At 42.7% G+C, this 21,998-nt stretch overlaps 1 protein-coding gene across 2 annotated transcripts in view; it reads left to right on the plus strand.

The window, feature by feature from the left end:
* Nucleotides 1-21,998, plus strand: part of carmil1 (capping protein regulator and myosin 1 linker 1) — a 39,000-nt gene that overhangs the window by 9,984 nt on the left and 7,018 nt on the right. For both annotated transcript variants that reach the window (XM_082970030.1, XM_014177270.3), the window contains exons 4-31: nucleotides 6,230-6,289; nucleotides 6,385-6,506; nucleotides 7,536-7,633; nucleotides 7,745-7,815; nucleotides 8,079-8,152; nucleotides 8,265-8,340; nucleotides 8,965-9,053; nucleotides 9,898-9,992; nucleotides 10,205-10,291; nucleotides 10,376-10,479; nucleotides 10,778-10,855; nucleotides 11,277-11,353; nucleotides 11,511-11,615; nucleotides 14,816-14,885; nucleotides 15,178-15,259; nucleotides 15,351-15,450; nucleotides 15,563-15,617; nucleotides 15,721-15,893; nucleotides 16,010-16,078; nucleotides 16,189-16,282; nucleotides 16,443-16,541; nucleotides 17,971-18,099; nucleotides 18,407-18,541; nucleotides 18,920-19,095; nucleotides 20,950-21,037; nucleotides 21,292-21,444; nucleotides 21,568-21,634; nucleotides 21,782-21,972. In XM_082970030.1, the coding sequence (XP_082826156.1) occupies nucleotides 6,230-6,289; nucleotides 6,385-6,506; nucleotides 7,536-7,633; nucleotides 7,745-7,815; nucleotides 8,079-8,152; nucleotides 8,265-8,340; nucleotides 8,965-9,053; nucleotides 9,898-9,992; nucleotides 10,205-10,291; nucleotides 10,376-10,479; nucleotides 10,778-10,855; nucleotides 11,277-11,353; nucleotides 11,511-11,615; nucleotides 14,816-14,885; nucleotides 15,178-15,259; nucleotides 15,351-15,450; nucleotides 15,563-15,617; nucleotides 15,721-15,893; nucleotides 16,010-16,078; nucleotides 16,189-16,282; nucleotides 16,443-16,541; nucleotides 17,971-18,099; nucleotides 18,407-18,541; nucleotides 18,920-19,095; nucleotides 20,950-21,037; nucleotides 21,292-21,444; nucleotides 21,568-21,634; nucleotides 21,782-21,972 (2,817 nt within the window). The remainder of the gene's footprint in view (nucleotides 1-6,229; nucleotides 6,290-6,384; nucleotides 6,507-7,535; nucleotides 7,634-7,744; nucleotides 7,816-8,078; nucleotides 8,153-8,264; nucleotides 8,341-8,964; nucleotides 9,054-9,897; nucleotides 9,993-10,204; nucleotides 10,292-10,375; nucleotides 10,480-10,777; nucleotides 10,856-11,276; nucleotides 11,354-11,510; nucleotides 11,616-14,815; nucleotides 14,886-15,177; nucleotides 15,260-15,350; nucleotides 15,451-15,562; nucleotides 15,618-15,720; nucleotides 15,894-16,009; nucleotides 16,079-16,188; nucleotides 16,283-16,442; nucleotides 16,542-17,970; nucleotides 18,100-18,406; nucleotides 18,542-18,919; nucleotides 19,096-20,949; nucleotides 21,038-21,291; nucleotides 21,445-21,567; nucleotides 21,635-21,781; nucleotides 21,973-21,998) is intronic.

Here is a 21,998-nt window from a genome sequence, read left to right on the forward strand (position 1 = left end):
CATACAGAAATGGTTTGTCGAGATCGGTGTGGAAGAACCCTAACCTCAACCCCATCAAACACCTTTGGGATAAATTGGAAAGTCAACTGCGAGCCAGGCCTAATTGCCCAACATCAATACCCGACCTCACTAATGCTCTTGTGGCTGAATGGAAGCAAGTCCCCGCAGAAGGCTTTCCACTTTCTAGTGGAAAGCCTTCCCAGAAGATTGGAGGCTGTTATAGAAGCAAAGGGGGACCAACTCCATATTAATGGCCATTATTTTGGAATGAGATGTTCGACTTTTGGTCATGTAGTGTATCTTCGTACTACAGTAGCTTGAAGATTAGTTTACTAGTGTTCTGCATGGTGCTACATTTGTTAATACAGTGGGGGAAAAAAGTATTTGATCCCCTGCTGATTTTGTACGTTTGCCCACTTACAAAGAAATGATCAGTCTATAATTTTAATATTAGGTTTATTTGAACAGTGAGAGACAGAATAACAACAAAAATATCCAGAAAAACGCATGTCAAAAATGTTATAAAATGTTTTGCATTTTAATGAGGGAAATAAGTATTTGACCCCTCTGCAAAACATGACTTAGTACTTGGTGGCAAAACCCTTGTTGGCAATCACAGAGGTCAGACGTTTCTTGTAGTTGGCCACCAGGTTTGCACACATCTCAGGAGGGATTTTGTCCCACTCCTCTTTGCAGATCTTCTCCAAGTCATTAAGGTTTCGAGGCTGACGTTTGGGTACTCGAACCTTCAGCTCGCTCCACAGATTTTCTATGGGATTAAGGTCTGGAGACTGGCTAGGCCACTCCAGGACCTTAATGTGCTTCTTCTTGAGCCACTCCTTTGTTGCCTTGGCCGTATGTTTTGGTCATTGTCATGCTGGAATACCCATCCACGACCCATTTTCAATGCCCTGGCTGAGGGAAGGAGGTTCTCACCCAAGATTTGACAGTACATGGCCCCGTCCATCGCCCCTTTGATGCGGTGTAGTTGTCCTGTCCCCTTAGCAGAAAACACCCCCAAAGCATAATGTTTCCACCTCCATGTTTGACGGTGGAGATGGTGTTCTTGGGGTCATAGGCAGCATTCCTCCTCCTCCAAACACGGCGACTTGAGTTGATGTCAAAGAGCTCCATTTTGGTCTCATCTGACCACAACACTTTCACCAGTTGTCCTCTGAGTCATTCAGATGTTCATTGGCAAACTTCAAACGGACATGTATATGTATTCTTGAGCAGGGTGACTGGTCTCAACTGCCTTGAGATCATTGACAAGATCCTCCCGTGTAGTTCTGGACTGATTCCTCACCATTCTCATGATCATTGCAACTCCACGAGGTGAAATCTTGCATGGAGCCCCAGGCCGAGGGAGATTGACAGTTCTTTTGTGTTTCTTCCATTTGCGAATAATCGCACCAAATGTTGTCACCTTCTCACCAAGCTGCTTGGCGATGGTCTTGTAGCCCATTCCAGCCTTGTGTAGATCTACAATCTTGTCCCTGACATCCTTGGAGAGCTCTTTGGTCTTGGCCATGGTGGAGAGTTTGGAATCTGATTGATTGATTGCTTCTGTGGACAGGTGTCTTTTTTACAGGTAACAAGCTGCGGTTAGGAGCACTCCCTTTAAGAGTGTGCTCCTAATCTCAGCTCGTTACCTGTATAAAAGACACCTGGGAGCCAGAAATCTTTCTGATTGAGAGGGGGTCAAATACTTATTTCCCTCATTAAAATGCAAATCAATTTATAACATTTTTGACATGCGTTTTTCTGGATATTTTTGTTGTTATTCTGTCTCTCACTGTTCAAATAATAAACCTACCATTAAAATTATAGACTGATCCTTTCTTTGTCAGTGGGCAAACGTACAAAATCAGCAGGGGATCAAATACTTTTACCCCCACTGTATCAGTATTACCAAAGGACAATTAAGTTATTGTGAAGTTGAAATCACTGCAGTCACTGTTACTCCCTTTTATGGGCGGTCTAATAATGAAATGATGACGGACAGGGAATTCACTCTATTACAACACATAGTAAGAGGTTTGAGTGAGTGGGATGACTCTGTCTGGATGTATTGAGAAAACATAACTTAATTAGACTGTCTTCCTACTGCCCCCAGTCATCCCAGATGGTCCTCCTTGGAAATGTTTAGTTAGTCAATCTCCAGGTGTGCCCCAGCTTGTTTTTGAGGACCGCTTCTGGAATTCTTTCTGGTTGAGTGGCTGGCCAAAGGAGCAAGTCCCTGCAGATCTTTCTCTCTCCTATTTCTGTTTTACTTTTTTGACTCTCCCACTCTCTCCCTTAAGGTTTAGATTTTTCAGAAAGTATTGACAGTTTTTCTTTCCTTCAGGCTGTGTGTTCACAGCTGCATTGTGGGTTGAAATATCAAACGTCATGGCATATGGTGGGACCTGCTCACTTGTTCCGGGCGGTAATGTACTGGTTAATGAATACCAGTAACTACAACTATTTCACTGCAGTCTTTAGACAGTGCATTTTATGAATGGGGTGATTTACAAATATAGTGACTTCAGAAAGTATTCACACCCCTTGACTTTTTCCCGCATTTTCTGGGATTAAAATGGATATAATTGTCATTGTTTTGTCAACGATCTACACAAAATGCTCAGTAATGTCAAAGTGGAAGAAAAATTTGAACATTTGTAAAACATTTAGGAAAAATAAAACACTAATAGGGCTCCCAAGTGGCGCAGCAGTATAAGGCACGGCATCTCAGTGCAAGAGGTGTCACTACAGTCCCTGGTTCGAATCCAGGCTGTATCACATCCGGCCGTCCCATAAGGTGGCGGACAATTGGCCCAGCGTCGTCCAGGTTTGGCCGGGGTAGGCTGTCATTGTAAATAAGAATTTGTTCTTAACTGACTTGCCAAGTTAAAAAAATAAAAAATATATATGTATATACACTATTGTTCAAAAGTTTGGGGTCACTTAGAAATGTCCTTCTTTTTGAAAGAAAAGCACTTTTTTTTTTGCCCATTTTAAAATAACAATATCCAATTGATCAGAAAAACAGTTTGATATTTTGATGTTATTTTAATGGACAAAAAAATGTGCTTTCTTTCAAAAACAAGGACATTTTAAGTGACCCCAAACTTTTGAATGGTAGTGTGTGTGTGTGTGTGTGTGTGTGTGTGTGCGTGTGTGTGCGTGTGTGTGTGTGTGTGTGTGTATGAAAGTATGTATGTATGTATGTATGTATATGTATGTATGTAAAAATGTAATAAAAATGTATGCACTCTACTGTAAGTCGCTCTGGATAAGAGCGTCTGCTAAATGACTAAAATGTAAAAATGTGTGTATATGTATATATGTATATATGTATGTATGTGTGTACAGTTGAAGTCGTAAGTTTACATACACCTTAGCCAAATACATTAAAACTCAGTTTTTCACAATTCCTGACATTTAATCCGAGTAAAAATTCCTTGTCTTAGGTTAGTTAGGATCACCACTTTATTTTAAGAATGTGAAATGTCAGAATAATAGTAGAGAGAATGATTTATGTCAGCTTTCATTTCTTTCATCACATTCCCAGTGAGTCAGAAGTTTACATACACTCAATTAGTATTTGGACAAACGTTTCAGGTAGCCTTCCACAAGCTTCTCACAATAAGTTGGGTGAATTTTGGCCCATTCCTCCTGCCAGAGCTGGTGTAACCAAGTCAGGTTTGTAGGCCTCCTTGGTCCCACACACTTTTTCAGTTATGCCTACAAATGTACTATAGGGTTGTCCTTAAGCTATTTTGCCACAACTTTGGAAGTATGCTTGGGGTCATTGTCCATTTGGAAGCCCCATTTGCGACCAAGCTTTAACTTCCTGACTGATGTCTTGAGATGTTGCTTCAATATATCCACATAATTTTCCTGCCTCATGATGCCATCTATTTTGTGAAGTGCACCAGTCCCTCCTGCAGCATAGCACCCCCACAACATGATGCTGCCACCCCCGTGCTTCACGGTCGGGATGGTGTTCTTCGGCTTGCAAGCATCCCCCTTTTTCCTCCAAATATAACAATGGTCATTATGGCCAAAGAGTTCTATTTTTGTTATGTCGATATAGGACTCGTTTTACTGTGGATATAGATACTTTTGTACCTGTTTCCTCCAGCATCTTCACAAGGTCCTTTGCTGTTGTTCTGGGATTGATTTGCACTTTTCGCACCAAAGTACATTCATCTCTAGGAGACAGAACGCGTCTCCTTCCTGAGCGGTATGACGGCTGCGTGGTCCCATGGTGTTTTTACTTGCATACTATTGTTTGTACAGATGAACATGGTACCTTCAGGCGTTTGGAAATTGCTCCCAAAGATGAACCAGACTTGTGGAGGTCTACAATTTTTTTTCTGAGGTCTTGGCTGATTTCTATTGATTTTCCCAGGTGTGTGTGTGTGTGTGTGTGTGTGTGTGTGTGTGTGTGTGTGTGTGTGTGTGTGTGTGTGTGTGTGTGTGTACAGAGGGGTAAAAAAGTATTTGATCCCCAATTTTTTGGGGGGGATGCATCTCTGTCTCCTCTAGCTCCCTTAGTTTGTCCTCCCAGAATCGTCGTTCATCCTCCCACGTCCATCCTTTTTTTCGGTGCTCCAATCCCCGCTGCTTGGTCCTGGTTTGGTGGGTAGTTCTGTCAGGTGCGTCGTAGAAAGTGGACCAAGGCGCAGCGGGTATCGTGTTCATCTTCTTTTATTTATATATTGAACACTTAAACAAACTAAATCGACGTCAACCAACAGTTCCGTAAGGACACAAGGACTATACGAAAAATACAACTACCCACAAACACAAGAGAAAATAAACCCACTTAAATATGGCCTCCAATTAGAAGCAACGACAACCAGCTGCTTCTAATTGGAGGTCGTTCCCAAAACTAACATAGGAATAGAAAAACTAGAAAACCCACATAGAAATAGAAAACAGAACATACACCAAAAACCCCGAAACACACAAAGCAAACACCCCCTGCCACGCCCTGACCAAACTACAATAACAAATAACCCCTTTTACTCGTCAGGACGTGACAGGACGCCTGTATCTTTTTAGTACCTGGGTGTATGAATGCACCATCCAAATTGTAATTAATAACTTCACCATGCTCAAAGGGATATTCAATGCCTGCTTTTTAAAATGTTTACCCATCTACCAATAGGTTGAATGTGTGTTTGAAATTCACTGCTCGACTAATGGACCTTACAGATAATTATACGTGTGGGGTACAGAGATGAGGCAGTCATACAAAAATCATGTTAAACACGCAGTCCGTGCAACTTATGTGACTTCTTATGCAAATGTTTACTCCTGAACGTATTTAGGCTTGCCATAACAATTCCACTTTGACATTATGAGGTATTGTGTTTAGGCCAGAGACAAAACATCGAAATGTAATATATTTTAAATTCAGGCTGTAACACAACAAAATGTGGATAATTGAAGGGGTGTGAATACTTTCTGAAGGCACTGTACTTCTTCAATTGCTAGTCATTAAAACCGATACACTTAAAGAGAAGTTACAGTATTTTCAGAGCCCTAAAACTATTTATGTTATTTCCTCTTTCTGCTGGATTTTAGTGTTACACTTGTAACCTCTGGAAAGGTAAAACGCTGAGGTGATTACACTAAGCTACATGCTTATTTCAAGTTATACACTTAATCACAAAGCATTCCTTCAGGCTAAAGTGTTACCATTATTGTTCCTGTATCCTGTAGTCAATGCAAGATAAAGTGTTTTTAGATTATTATACGCTCTGGTCTGTGTAAGACAGAGGCTCAGTCTTTCCTGGGAGTAAATTTTGCCCGTGGAGTTCTGGGTGCCGAGTGAAGACAATGGAGGGATTCAACAGCTGGAGGGGGAGGTTTTCTCTTTAACCCTGGGCCTTTGGCGTCGGGAAGTTAGCAGCTCTGGATTAGTTTTACCTCCTTACCCTCTCTCCCCTGTCATCCTGCCAGCTGTGTATGTGCTTTTGTGTGGGGTTATTTTTGGGGTTTGTCCATCTATTGCAGGGCTTGTTTGTGATGTTGTGTTTGTCTGTGTTCGTGTTATAGCTGTGAAAGACAAAGTGTCCATGTGTCCTTGTGTGCCTCACATTTTTTTGTTTTTATCAGTATGTTTTCCAACATGTTCAGATTTGGATTAGAAAATGTCCACCGTTTTCTGATTCAATACCTTTTCTATTTCTGATGGAGTATAGTGCAGATATTTTTTTTTTGTGTGTGGTTTCAGATTGAACAGACCTTCAATTACCTGGATATACAAGGGATCACTAGTAACAAGCCCACTCAGGTAAGATAGTCCTGGCTTTAAACATGAAACAACCTCTGTTCAAGCCAAACATGTTACAGACCGTGTCAGTTGACACTGTGTTGCGCCCCCTACAGTTGTTATTGGAGTATGACCGAGGCCGGCTGTCCCTGAAGCTTGGCTCTGTGGAGGATGTGGATGAGGTGGTGGCCCACATTGGGACCTGTCTACACAGGATCTGTCCAGGCCTGTCCCCAGTGTAGGTCCCCTCTGTCCCTCTCTTTTTGTTAATGGTAGCTAGCAAACTTCCGTACACTGCAGTGTTCTGTACACTTGACCTTATTTTAGCGCCCATAAAATGTAATATACCAGGTATTTTAAAAATGGCGGAGGGGGAAGCGAAAGCTACTGAGTGATAGTGAAAGGGGGAGATATGTTGTGTGGGGAAAAGGATTTTTCACACGATTTGTCCAACTTATCACCTCTAAAATGTAAATAAAACACTATAAAGAGGTTATATAATGTCTCATTACATCCCTCTTTGAAGGTTTGTGTCAAATTTGAATAGGGGTTTTAGGGGGGCGCTAAAGTTGTCTTCACAAGTAAACTGCTGCTGTCACGGCTTTTGAGAGTCCTGATGGCTCGCAATGATGATGCGAAAAATGGAACTATTGATTGAATGAACTATCGATGAACTCACGTGTAATTAACTTTACTCTCACCGTTACACTCACCACTGATCATTTCTTGTTTTTAATCTGCGTGAGAAACACTACCCCTGGTGGAAAGAGGCTGTACGGGCACACAATGAGTTGCATAATGCTTGTGTACGTTACGTTGTGATGCGTCACGATGTAACGTACTGCATCAGAGGGGTCAAGTTTTTTTTTCATGTTTTCTCGAATACTATTAGTCCATTACCATGTCAATCAACGCTTGAATAGAAACGTAGTTCACACACCGGATTTTGATGCCAACGCGGTCGCTGCAGTCCCATTTTAGTTTTCGTTGCAGTCTCGTTTGAACGCCGCGGTTACGTAAAATGTGTACGGAACAGTATTAGTTACCAGTGCTTTCTTTATTGTCAGTTCTTTATTCTTTCACTCATCCACGCACATGTATTAGCGACTGACTCGTTCCCTCACTTGTGTACTCGTTCACTCACTTGTATACTCATTCACTCACTTGTGTAGCCATTCACTTGTTCAGTTGGTCACTCCCTCTCACTTTACTCATGTCCGACATGATAAAGTGACAGTTTGTGGGTGTGTCCCCTGCACTGTGAAAGGAAGGCGATGAAGAAGTTGACCCTGATGCCTCCTGAGAGGACGGCCGCCCTACAGTCTCTCTGGGAGGACCAGGCCACCACAGACCTAGGGCCATGTGGTAACGTTATAATAAAGAACATATTACACACAACAACAACAAAAAACATAACAGAAATCCCATCTATAACATAGTAGACTTTCTGTCTTCATCTCCCTCGTTCTCTCGTAGGTGGTTTCTCCCACATGTACTGGTGTCTCTGCGACCAGCTGGGTCTGCCGTTCAGAGAGGAGGTGCAGTGGGTTAGTATATACAAGTGTAGTCTCCTTCCATTTCAGTTAATATTGCTAATTTGATTATAGTGTAGCAGGGGTAGTTCATAGAGCTACAGTAGCTTGAATTTCCTTTCGTGTAGACTGGAAACTTTAGCTCAGATGCCTAACATGGTCTTTCTTGAAATATGTTGACCCGGATTTACATCGTGTCGGTTACTTTAGCTATATCAGCTCTACTTTTGCCATTGTTTGAATCATTCCAACCTTGGGTTCTCCATCTTGCCCAACAGGATGTGGACACAATCTATCAAACCCAGGACACCAGAGAACTGAACCTGCAGGATTTCGTACATCTTGAGAACAGGTACCTTCACTTTTCCTTTTTTCACAGCTGCCATATTTCCAAATTGTGTGAACAATAGCGTCTTTATACCATTCTATTTTTGATAATCCAATGCTATTTCCTTCTTCTCCAGAGATTTGGTGGCCATCATTCTGGTCCTGGAGTATAACCAATGGTTTACCAAGCTCTCCACAAAGGACTACAAACTGGTACATTTAATTCTGAACAATACTGGTCACAAAATGTTCCATTTTATGTTACACTTGTGAAGGGAAGAAATATTTGTAATTTTACAGTTCAACTGAGATGAATGAATTGGAGAAGCGTGCATGTCACTCGTGGAGAAAGGTGGATGAGTTAGATGAAAAGTGTAGGAACTTAAAACCTGTACTGTGGGTATAATGCATTGAAACAATTCTTTATTAAATAACTTCCACTGTGCTCCAGGAGTGACCGAACACTCTTTGTAAAGGGAACCCTGGCCGCAGCAGGAAGAGGACAGCTGTGTGTGTGTATAAAGGAGTGTGTGTTCTGGTGGTGGCGGGAAGAGGGGAGGCATGAGGATGAGATGTCAACAAGCGCTTTATATTATAATAACAGGGAGGGTGTGACTGCTGCTGATACTTAGTCATAGGAGGTGTGTGTGTGTGTGTGTGTGTGTGTGTGTGTGTGTGTGTGTGTGTGTGTGTGTGTGTGTGTGTGTGTGTGTGTGTGTGTGTGTGTGTGTGTGTTTATGCATTTACAGGTTAGACTTTTTTTGCAAAGTAAGTTATGCATCTGTGTTTACACAAGCCTGAGCTTGCTGCTTTTCACACTAAAGTGTTTGCTTGCAGTCCACAGATGTGTGTGAACAAATCCTGCGAGTTGTGGCCCGCTCTAGTCGCTTAGAGGAGATGGTTTTAGAGAATGCAGGTCTCAGAAGGTGAGCACTAAGCACTGGTAATAGGTTAGACTGGCTTTATCTTATCCACCACACACATCCAGATGAGGGTGCAAACACACACACACACACACACACACACAGTTTCATAATGAATTATGCTCTCGATCGCAGCTACATTCCATACATGCTGTCCAGTGTGAAATTAAGGGAGCTAGCTCGCACGGTAGTTAAACACATGACTCTGACTATTATCAGAAATGCACTTCCTGTTGAAAATCCTGAGGTAACTTGAGTAGAGCTGTGGAAAAAATATATACCAAAACACGCTTCAGCCCAGCCCAATTGAAAAAGGGTGTATCAGGTGCTCAACTGAGGGACCCCAAAACATTCCTTACCCCAGGATACTACTGGTGACTATCTGGCAGAATAAAGACAAAGGAGTACTCTGTTGCTGCGTAAATCTGATCGATTTATTGACGGGACAAACAAGGCTTTCAATAGGCTCTGAGGTAGGGGATTCATGCCGAAATGTAAACCTATTTGTTTGTCCTGTCAATAAATCAATCACATTTATTTAGAAAGCCCTTCTTACATCAGCCGATGTCACAAAGTGCTGTACAGAAACCCAGCCTGAAACCCCAAACAGCAAGCAATGCAGGTGTAGAAGCACGGTGGCTAGGAAAAACTCCCTAGAAAGGCCAGAACCTAGGAAGAAACCTAGAGGAACCAGGCTATACTGGCCACCCCAAATCGATCAGATTTACGCAGCAACAAAGTGCTCCTTTTTCTTTATTCTGCCGAATAGTTACCAGTTGAAGTATCCTGCGGTAAGGAATGTTTTTGGAATTATTGAGAGCTGTGTCTTTTCTTGATATTTTCACAGTGATTTCGCACAGAAGTTAGCCAACGCTCTGACCTGCAACCCTGCCTCTGTACTTCACACCCTCAACCTCACAAACAACTCCCTGGAGGACAAGGGTACAACAAACTCCCTGCTTTGAAAAATATTTAAAGATTTTCAGTGATATTCAATGATACAGGATATTGCACTAATCTAGAATTCTAGCTTCTAGTATTCTGTCCTACATTGGCATGGATCGTATCAATGGCAAAATGCGTGTCTCAAAGCTTCAAGTTCATGAGAGGTTATACGTTTGTTCATAAGTTTGTGATGCATTTTTTTTTTCTAGGTGTATCTGCTCTCAGTGCACAGCTGGCCAAACTCCCAATGGGTCTCAAGCATTTGAACCTCTCAAAGACCTCCATATCACAAAAAGGTATTGTAAATTCATGACCAACTTACGTGCCAACTGTCATGTGTGATGTCACTTCCTCTGAACTTCCTGTGTTTGTGTGGTTAGGGGTTAACAGTCTTGCCCAGGCGCTGAGTGCCAACCCTGCTGTCCCCACTACCCTCACACACCTGGACCTCTGTGGGAACTCACTCCGAGGAGACGACCTCCCAGTATGTACCTCTCCTAGTAGAAGTTGCTAGGCACAGATCTAGGATCAGCTAACCCTCCACAAAGCCTAACCTTAATCAAGGGAGGGAGTGCAAAACTGATCTTAGATTGGTGTTGTATTGGCAGCAACATCAAACTCTTAAACGTTCTGTCCTGGCTTTCATATATGTTTCACACAGGCCACAGAAATAGTGTGAAATAAGATTTGAAATATTAACTGAAATCCATAGACCTAATTCCCCCTTCATTGTACTCTGTGTTTTCTGTTGTTCTCCATAATTTCTCTGACTCTTTTTACAGAATCTGTACAATTTCCTGGGTCAACCTAACAGTCTAGTAACTCTGGACCTGTCCAACAGCGACTGCTGTCTGGACCAAGTGAGTGAACCCTCATCCACTGCTAAGACAAATTCACACTGCTATCGCTAGGCAATGATTGGACTTTAACCCTCTTTATGGGCACATTATACAGCTATTCTTAACCTAACCAATCATCTACATTAACTAGATTAGTATAATTGTAATAATATGCAATGAAAGTGAACATATCATGTCTGGACATCATGTGAGCACTGTTTTATAAGTAGCATACCGTCTGCTTTTGATATCACTATTATTAAATCGGGAAATAACATAATTTGAATTAGCTTTTTATACAGTTATATTTGTGGAGCTTGTCGTTATAGTTGTTGCTACGCAAATGGCCAGTCCCTTTCATAAGATATTGTCTGTAGCTCTCTAGACTGAGATGTCACTTTGCTGACCTATGTTATTCAAATGCTCAACTCCTGTCTTCAAGGTCTGCACTTCACTTCTACGAGGCTCTCTCAAGCACCTCTCAGTGCTCAACATGTCTAAGAGCGTTTTCTCTAGCAGGTGATCCATACAACAACAAAATCACTTGCTTATGCTCAATAGTCGCTGTTGATTCCTATGTCTATGTGTCCAAGTACTGCTCAAAGTATCAGAGCGAGAACTCCTGATAACTCCAGAAGGCATAACCAAAGTGCTGGTATTCTTTGAAAACCCACAGGAGAAGTAAAGATGTGCCGCATTCCTTCAAGCAGTTCTTTGGCACTGCCCTGGCTCTGAGCAGCGTCAACCTGTCTGGAACCAAACTCCCCCTGGAAGCGCTCAAGTGAGCTTGCCGTCTACTCCATTCATGGCATTTCCTCCAATTAACTGTATTAAACCTAGAATGAAAATATGATATAGAAGACTGGAGAATATTCCTGTCGAAAATGTACAGTACCAGTCAAAAGTTTGCACACACCTACTAGTTCTTTATTTATTTGTACTCTTGTAGAATAAGAGTAAAGACATCAAAACTATTAAATAAAACATATGGAATCATGTAGCAACCAAAGAAATGTTAAACAAATCAAAATATATTTCATATGAGATTCTTCAAAGTAGCCACCCTTTGCTTTGACGACAGCTTTGCACACTCTTGGCATTCTCTTAACCAGCTTTATGAGGTAGTCACCTGGAATGCATTTCAATTAACAGGTGTGCCTTGTTAGGGGTGGTATACAGAAGATAGCCCTATTTGGTAAATGTCCATATTATGGCAAGAACAGCTCAAATAAGAAAGGAAAAACGACAGTCCATCATTACTATAACCTCTATGGGCAAGCGTCCCACCTACTCAACAGCCAGTTGAATCCTGTGGCGCGTTATTCAAATACCTTAGAAATGCTATTACTTCAATTTTTCAAAAATATGACTATTTTACACCATTTTAAAGATAAGACTCTCGTTAATCTAACCACACTGTCCGATTTCAAAAAGGCTTTACAACGAAAGCAAAACATTAGATTATGTCAGCAGAGTACCCAGCCAGAAATAATCAGACACCCATTTTTCAAGCTAGCATATAATGTCACATAAACCCAAACCACAGCTAAATGTAGCCCTAACCTTTGATGATCTTCATCAGATGACAACCCTAGGACATTATGTTATACAATACATGCGTGTTTTGTTCAATCAAGTTCATATTTATATCAAAAACCAGCTTTTTTTACATTAGCATGTGACTAGCATGTGACTAGCATTCCCACCGAACACTGCTGGTGAATTTACTAAATTACTCACGATAAACGTTCACAAAAAGCATAACAATTATTTTAAGAATTATAGATACAGAACTCCTCTATGCACTCGATATGTCCGATTTTAAAATTGCTTTTCGGTGAAAGCACATTTTGCAATATTCTCAGTAGATAGCCCGGCATCACAGGGCTAGCTATTTAGACACCCAGCAAGTTTAGCACTCATCAAAGTCAGATTTACTATAAGAAAAATGTTATTACCTTTGTTGTCTTCGTCAGAATGCACTCCCAGGACTTCTACTTCAATAACAAATGTTGGTTTGGTCCAAAATAATCCATCGTTATATCCAAACAGCGGCGTTTTGTTCGTGCGTTCAAGACACTATCCTAAAGGGTAAATAAGGGTGGCGAGCATGGCGCAATTCGTGACCAAAAAAAATCTAAATATTCCATTACCGTACTTCGAAGCATGTCAACCGCTGTTTAAAATCAATTTTTATGCCATTTTTCTCATAAAAAAGCGATAATATTCCGACCGGGAATCTGCGTTTAGGTAAACAGACAAAGGAAAAGAAAGCATTCGGTCGACGCGGGCACGCGCCTAAGCCCATAGTACTCTGAGTGGCCACTTGCCAAAAGCGATAATGTGTTTCAGCCAGAGCCTGCCTCGATATCGTTCAGCTTTTTCCCGGGCTCTGAGAGCCTATGGAAGCCATAGGAAGTGTCACGTTATTGCACAGATCCTGAGTCTTCAATAAAAAGAGCCAAGATGAAACACTACTTCTCAGACAGGCCACTTCCTGCATGAAATCTTCTCAGGTTTTGGCCTGCCATATGAGTTCTGTTATACTCACAGACACCATTCAAACAGTTTTAGAAACTTTAGGGTGTTTTCTATCCAAAGCCAATAATTATATGCATATTCTAGTTACTGGGCAGGAGTAGTAACCAGATTAAATCGGGTACGTTTTTTATCCGGCTGTGTCAATACTGCCCCCTAGCCCTAACAGGTTAAGACATGAAGGTCAGTCAATACAGGACATTTCAAGAACTTTGAAAGTTTCTTCAAGTGCAGCCGCAAAAACCATCAAGCGCTATGATGAAACTGGCTTTCATGAGGACCGTTACAGGATAGGAAGACCCAGAGTTACCTCTGCTGCAGAGGATAGGTTTATTAGAGTTACCAGCCTCAGAAATTGTAGCCCAAATTAATGCTTCACAGAGATCAAGTAACAGACAAATCTCAACATCAACTGTTCAGAGGAGACTGCAGAAATTCGACCATAAAGGCCTGATTCACACAAAGAAACCACAAATAAAGGACACCAATAAGAAGAAGAGGGTCAAGAAACTGGACGTTAAGCTGGTGGAAATCTGTCCTTTGGTCTGATGGGTCCAAATTTGAGATTTTTGGTTACAACCGCCGTGTCTTTGTGAGAGTAGGTGAATGGATGATCTCCGCATGTGTAGTTCCCACCGTGAAGCATGGAGGAGGCGTGGGGGTGCTTTGCTGGTGACACTGTCTGTAATTTATTTAGAATTCAAGGCACACTTAACCAGCATGGCTACCACAGCATTCTGAAGAGATACGCCATCCCATCTGGTTTGCGCTTAGTGGGACTATTATTTGTTTTCAACAGGACAATGACCCAACACACCTCCAGGCTGTGTAAGGGCTATTTGACCAAGAAGGAGAGTGACGGAGTGCCGTATCAGATGACCTGGCCTCCACAATCACCCAACCTCAACCCAATTGAGATAGTTTGGGATGAGTTGGACGGCAGAGTGAAGGAAAAGCAGCCAACAAGTGCTCAGCAACTTCTTCAAGACCGTTGGAAAGGCATTCCAGGTGAAGCTGGTTGAGAGAATGCCAGGAGTGTGCAAAGCTGTCATCAAGGCAAAGGGTGCCTTATATTTTGATTTGTTAAACACTTTTTTTGGTTATTTCATTGTTTTGATGTCTTCACTATTCTACAATGTAGAAAATAGTACAAATAAAGAAAACCCTTGAATGAGTAAGTGTGTCTAAACTTCAGACTGGTACTGTACATATCTATAAATGGTGATGTATATTTTAGACAGGATGTCATAGTTGTTCAGTAATTTTTTTGTTTGTTGCTTAATTAAAAAAAAAAAATTAAGTAGTTATAGAAACATTACTTAAAGATGCTGTGAACAAGAAAGCAATATAACCACACCAACTCTGTACTGCCTGCATACTTCAGTCTGCTTTGTTCATTTAACTGAATAGAAAATAAGCTTTAATGGCTGTCTTTCGCCTCAGGGCACTTTTACTAGGTCTTGGCTGCAATCCTAATCTATGTGAAGTGTCACTGGATCTCAGCAGCTGTGAGGTAAGAGGCTGAACTACTGCCTAGATCCTGGCACACTTACCTGAATCTCTGTGGGAGAAATTAAAAGGGAAGTCTACTCTGAAGTCAAATTCTAAAATATGATGTCTTGACACCCCTTTATTATTTAGGCTGATGTTCTGAATATACAGATTTTAATTACTTAGCTTGACTTATGTACCCTGAATGGCAATCAAGTAAATCACCAAAATACATAGGATATTATCCTGGATTGCAATTGCTATCCTTTCTCTAAATGTTTTGTTTTTGGTTTTATTTCTCTCTTTTACTTCAGCTAAGATCTGGAGGTGCTCAGATTCTGGAGGGCTGCATAGCTGAGATTCCCAACATCTCCAGCCTGGACATCTCAGACAACGGTGAGGCCCGAGTAGACACTGTTTTTACAGTGATTTTGAACATTGTATACCTTGATTTTGACTTGATGTTGTGTTTATATTTGATGCTCAGGTTTGGATTCAGACCTGACCACTCTCTTGGTGTGGCTGGCCAAAAATCGCTCCATCCGCCACCTCTCACTGGGCAAGAACTTCAATAACATCAAGTCCAAGTACGGAACTTACTTACCTTGGAATTAGAAAAAAATGTAAATGAACCATATCCTCCTGTTTGTATCCTCCTCTCTGTCTGGAATGTAATGAAGTGTGCATGTCTTTCCACAGAAATTTGTCTCAAGTCTTGGACAACCTGGTGCACATGATACAGGAGGAGGAATCGGTGAGTCAGCTGTTATGGTGACACTTAGCCATAACAGCTTAGCATAAACACAATGTGTTTAACCATTCATTACCATTGTTCAACTAACCTGTTTGCCACGTAGCCCCTGACGTCCCTCTCCCTGGCCGACTCCAAGCTCAAGGGGGATCTGTCCATCGTACTGAATGCGCTGGGCAGCAACACCAGCCTGACCCGGGTGGACATCAGCGGCAATGGCATGGGAGACATGGGGGCCAAGATGCTGGCCAAGGCCCTGCAGATCAACACCAAGCTCAGGTAAGAGGTCAAGGCTCAAGAATAGGCCCACTAGGGTCAACTGCTCATGTTTCAATATTGTTCTAATATTGATTCTACTGTGTTCTATTGCTCTTTACTGTTATGCGGTTGTACAGGACGGTTATGTGGGACAAAAACAATGTCAGCCTACAAGGCCTCCAGGATGTGGCATCTGCTTTAGAGAAGTATGTATCTGTGTGTGTCACAATTCATTCTATTCATACTCTACTTCACATGGATATTTTGGTTAGGATATGCGAGTAGGCATACACTTAGCTTCATGTGTCTCTTTCAGGAACCAGACCATCCGCTTCATGCCTATCCCCATCATCGATGCTGCCCAGGCCCTCAAGGCCAGCCCTGAGAAAACAGAGGATGCCCTACTAAAGGTCAAAGTTCACATTTGGCTGCATGGTAGATATTACCTGGTGACAGAATTTGAGATCAATTCTCACTGATAACAATGCATCGATAGCAGGGTTGAATGCAAAAAACGTCACATTTCCTGTATAAACTTTAAAAAAAAACAAGTTTGATCAATCTCTACAGATGGAGCGGTATCTACTAAGGAACCACGAGACTCGAAAATACCTCCAAGAGCAAGCTTACCGTCTCCAGCAAGGCATTGTCACGACCACCACACAACAGGTGACCCGTCTGTTTAAATGTTTGACCTGTAACTTTAATTTTCATGTATCGGCACTTGTTTGGATAAATGTTTCCACTGGAGAAATGAAAGTTACATACAGTGTTTTCGGAAAGTATTCAGACCCCTTGACTTTTTACACATTGTGTTACGTGACAGCCTTATTCTAAAATGTATGAAATAGTTTTTTTCCTCTCGTCAATCTACACACAATACCCCATAATGACAAAGCAAAAACAGAAATATAACATTTGCATAAGTATTCTGACCCTTTACTCAGTATCTTGTTGAAGCACCTTTGGCAGTGATTACAGCATAGAGTCTTCTTGGGTATGATGCTACAAGCTTGGCACAACTGTATTTGTGGAGTTTCTCCAATTCTTCTCTGCAGATCCTCTCAAGCTCTGTCACATTGGATGGGGAGCTTTGCTGCACAGCTATTTTCAGGTCTCTCCAGAGATGTTCGATCGTGTTCAAGTCCGGGCTCTGGCTGGGTCGCTCAAGGACATTCAGAGACTTGTCCCGAAGCCACTCCTGCGTTGTGTTGGCTGTGTGCTTAGGGTCGTTGTCCTGTTGGAAGGTGAACCTTCGCCTCAGTCTGAGGTCCTGAGCGCTCTGGAGCAGGTTTTCATCAAGGATCTCTCTGTACTTTGCTCCGTTCATCTTTACCTCGGTCCTGACTAGTCTCCCAGTCCCTGCTGCTGAAAACATCCCCACAGCATGATGCTGCCACCACCATGCTTCACCATAGGGATGGTGCCAGGTTTCCTCCAGACGTGACGCTTGGCATTCAGGCCAAATAGTTCAATCTTAGTTTCACCAGACCAAAGAATCTTGTTTCTCATGATCTGAGAGTCTTAAGGTGCCTTTTGGCAAACTCCAAGTGGGCTGTCATCTGCCTTTTTTCTAAGGATTGGCTTCCGTCTGGCAACTCTACCATAAAGGCCTGATTGGTGGAGTGCGCAGAGATGGTTGTCCATGTGGAAGGTTCTCCCATCTCCACAGAGGAATTCTAGAGCTCTGTCAGAGTGACCATCACGTTCTTGATCACCTCCCCGACCAAAGTAACCTTCCTCAGATCTGCGCTTCGATGCAATCCTGTCTCGGAACACTACGGACAATTCCTTCGATATCTTATGTAAAGAAGGTATTTCAGTATTTTAAATAAATGTGAAAAAATTCTAAACCTGTTTCTGAGTTGTCATTAATGGGTATTATGTGTAGATTTCAGATCTTTTTTATTTAATTGAATCCATTTTAGAATAAAGCTGTAATGTAACAAAATGTAGAAAAAGTCAAGGCCTCTGAATACTTTCCAGAGGCACTGTACCACATCTTTTAAGTGTTGAATGACCATATCCATTACATGACCTCTCCCATTGAATGGTGAATGACCTCTGTGTCTTCTGATGATCTCTGACCCCTGCTCAGATGATGGACAGGATCTGTGTAAAGGTGCAGGACCACCTAAACTCCCTGAGGTATACTGAGACCGATGTCGTCCAGGAGGACATGAAGGTGGCCAAGAACCTCATGAAGGACGCCAGGAACTCCAAAAGAGTGAGCTGAGAACCAGACATATTGTTCTCATAGAACCGCTGGAACAAATGAACTTAGAAAAGATAGACTGTGGATGTCAAACTCTGCGCTAGGGAGACAAAAAGTGATCAACATTAACCTCAAATTCTACATGGGACTTCCTGGTTAAACAACATTTCGAAAAACATGAATACAGAAAGGGAGAAACTCCAACTCAAATGGTTAGATGAGAAAAGAGCACAGTCTAATCTTTTCTCCAATTTTTTCCTCTTCCCTTTTTTCTCTTTCTCTGTCTGTCCCTCCTTTCATACCCTGCTCATCTATCTAGCTACTGCCCAACCTGTACCACCTGAGGGGATCTCTTGGTGGAATGGACGGCCCCCCTGACATGGGCGGCCCCATTCAGGACAAGCTGGAGTCCATGGCTGGAGAGATAGCCAGGGTCATGGAGGAGCATCTACAGGTACACAACAGTCAACACAGCAGTAAATGCATGATGTATTTACTGTATTTTAACAGTATTTTTCTAACCAGATATGTTTAATGTTGATTTATCTCTGTGAATAACATAGTCTAGTGTTTCTCAACTCCAGTCCTCGAAGTTGGATGTTTTTGTTTTCGTCCCGCACAAGCACACCTGATTAAACTGATCATGTGCTTGATGATTATTCATTGAGTAGTTGAATCCGGTGTGCTTGGGCTTCAACGAAACTGTGCAAGTTGAAAAAACGGCCCTAGTCCTTTCAGCAACTGTGAATTTGAATAACAACAAGACAACATAAGAAGCTAGTGCAATGCTCTTGCCTACCCCTCTTTCTCTCTCTCTCTCTCTTTGGTCCAGACGTTGTTACAATCTATGGTTGACACCGCTGAGGGCCTCTGTCCCCACGTGATGAAGAGGGGCAACCTGCACCAGGAGCTGATGAAGGCCAGCGCAGGCAGGATGACCGTCCCCCATAGCTTCATCATCACCACGCTACTGGAGCAGTCAGGAGTTGACATCATCAACAAGATCAGGTAATCACCGCATGGGCCTGGTCAAGACGGGCCTGGTCAAGATAGCTAGCTGACGTTCTCATCCAGAGTGACTTACAACAAGTGCATTCAACTAAGGAAAGGAAAACAACGACAAAACAAAAGTATCTCCAAAAACAAAGTTCAAAGATTCATGCTGGGGTCTGGTCCAATGGGAGTCCTGCTGATCCCGGACTACGCAATGCCTGCTTTGTGCCTGTCACAAGTGACATTCAACAGTCGGGCTGGGGGGGGCTGGATTGGAGGAGCACTTTTGAGACCTAATCAGTAAATTCTTTCAAATGTAGATGTTATGAGTTGATCATGTGAATTCAAACTGAATCGTTCATTGTGATCTGCTCTGTGTATGATGTCCTAGACCTAGTGAAATAATTGATTATGATTAGGTCACACAGCCTCAGCTGCTAACCGTGCAGTGTACGTAAACTTCACTCTCAGAACACTACTGTAACGTATATATATATATATACTGCTCAAAAAAATAAAGGGAACACTTAAACAACACAATGTAACTCCAAGTCAATCACACTTCTGTGAAATCAAACTGTCCACTTAGGAAGCAACACTGATTGACAATAAATTTCACATGCTGTTGTGCAAATGGAATAGACAACAGGTGGAAATTATAGGCAATTAGCAAGACACCCCCAATAAAGGAGTGGTTCTGCAGGTGGGGACCACAGAACACTTCCCAGTTCCTATGCTTCCTGGCTGATGTTTTGGTCACTTTTGAATGCTGGCGGTGCTTTCACTCTAGTGGTAGCATGAGTCTACAACCCACACAAGTGGCTCAGGTAGTGCAGCTCATCCAGGATGGCACATCAATGCGAGCTGTGGCAAGAAGGTTTGCTGTGTCTGTCAGCGTAGTGTCCAGAGCATGGAGGCGCTACCAGGAGACAGGCCAGTACATCAGGAGACGTGGAGGAGGCCGTAGGAGGGCAACAACCCAGCAGCAGGACCGCTACCTCTGCCTTTGTGCAAGGAGGAGCAGGAGGAGCACTGCCAGAGCCCTGCAAAATGACCTCCAGCAGGCCACAAATGTGCATGTGTCTGCTCAAACGGTCAGAAACAGACTCCATGAGGGTGGTATGAGGGCCCGACGTCCACAGGTGGGGGTTGTGCTTACAGCCCAACACCGTGCAGGACGTTTGGCATTTGCCAGAGAACACCAAGATTGGCAAATTCGCCACTGGCGCCCTGTGCTCTTCACAGATGTAAGCCACCAACGACACGTTGCACCACAGACTGTCCAGGAGTTGGCGGATGCTTTAGTCCAGGTCTGGGAGGAGATCCCTCAGGAGACCATCCGCCACCTCATCAGGAGCATGCCCAGGCATTGTAGGGATGTCATACAGGCACGTGGAGGCCACACACACTACTGAGCCTCATTTTGACTTGTTTTAAGGACATTATATCAAAGTTGGATCAGCCTGTAGTGTGGTTTTCCACTTTAATTTTGAGTGTGACTCCAAATCCAGACCTCCATGGGTTGATAAATTGGATTTCCATTGATTATTTTTGCGTGATTTTGTTGTCAGCACATTCAACTATGTAAAGAAAAAAGTATTTAATAAGATTATTTCTTTCATTCAGATCTAGGATGTGTTGTTTAAGTGTTCCCTTTATTTTTTTGAGCAGTGTGTGTATATATATATATATATATATATACATATATATACATACATACATACATACATACATACATACATACATACATACATACATACATACATACATACATACATACATACATACATACATATACAGCCCGGTCTTGATACAGTGCAGGTAGTAGAGAGGTAGTCTCTGGCTCATGTTCTCCTCTCTGTCACACAGTGAAGTGAAGCTCAGTGTGGCGTCCTTCCTCTCAGACCGTATCGTGGATGAGATCTTGGAATCTCTGTCCCGTTGCCAAAACACTCTGGTCAGTACTGTATACTACAACAGACTCTTTCACTCTATATATTTCTCTTTCTCTCCCCCCCTCCACACACACACACACACACACACACACACACACACACACACACACACACACACACACACACACACACACAATAATGCATTTCTGCTTCAATTGCTTGTAATGCTGATTTAGAGCACTTCTGCACCACATAAAAACAAATACTGGTGAAGGAACACTGCCACTATATGCCTTTTCCTCCCTTCCCACACCAGGCAGAACACCTGACCAGGAAAGCGCAGCCTCTTCTCCACCAGGAGCCCAAAGAGACGGAGGTGCTGGATGAGACGGTCCTCCAGCCTGAGGCCCAGAACCAGGAGCAGAGGCAGCAGCCTGCTGAGAGTCTGGAGGAGATGGACACCTGTGTGGTAACTAAGACTAGTCCCTTCTGCTATGAGGGTTAGGGTTTGGGTTTGTGGTCCCAATCTGCTGTACTGAAGCATAACTCACTGGCTGACTGTTTTTTTCTTGACTGTGTTTGTGACCTGCAGATGACACCCAAGTCCAAGAGGAAGAGCATTCTCTGCAGGATGCTGCGGCCTGTATCTGTGGCCTTTGGTGAGTTGATGTTCTACATCCCGGGTACAGTAGATCTGGTCAAATAGATTTAAACTACAATACAGTAGTAATGTAGTATTTCAGCCTCATGGAATGAGAGGGGTTTTGGTTTTACCTCGTCTATTGATGGTTGTTCTTGTCCATCAGAAATGGAGTTTGACTTGGACAAGGCCCTGGAAGAAGTGCCTATACACGAGGAAGACTCGCCCCCTCCTCCCCTATCGGACAAGATGCCGACGTACTTTGGCGAGCTGCCCACTATGGAGGCCCGGAAGCTAGAGCACCACACCAAGCTCCGTCCCAAACCAAAAAAGAGGACCAAACCTAGCCGCGCACCAGTAAGGCCTTCCACCTGCCCCCTCTC

This window comes from Salmo salar, chromosome 27 (assembly GCF_965601325.2).
Source record: "Salmo salar chromosome 27, fSalSal1, whole genome shotgun sequence".
NCBI lineage: Eukaryota > Metazoa > Chordata > Actinopteri > Salmoniformes > Salmonidae > Salmo > Salmo salar.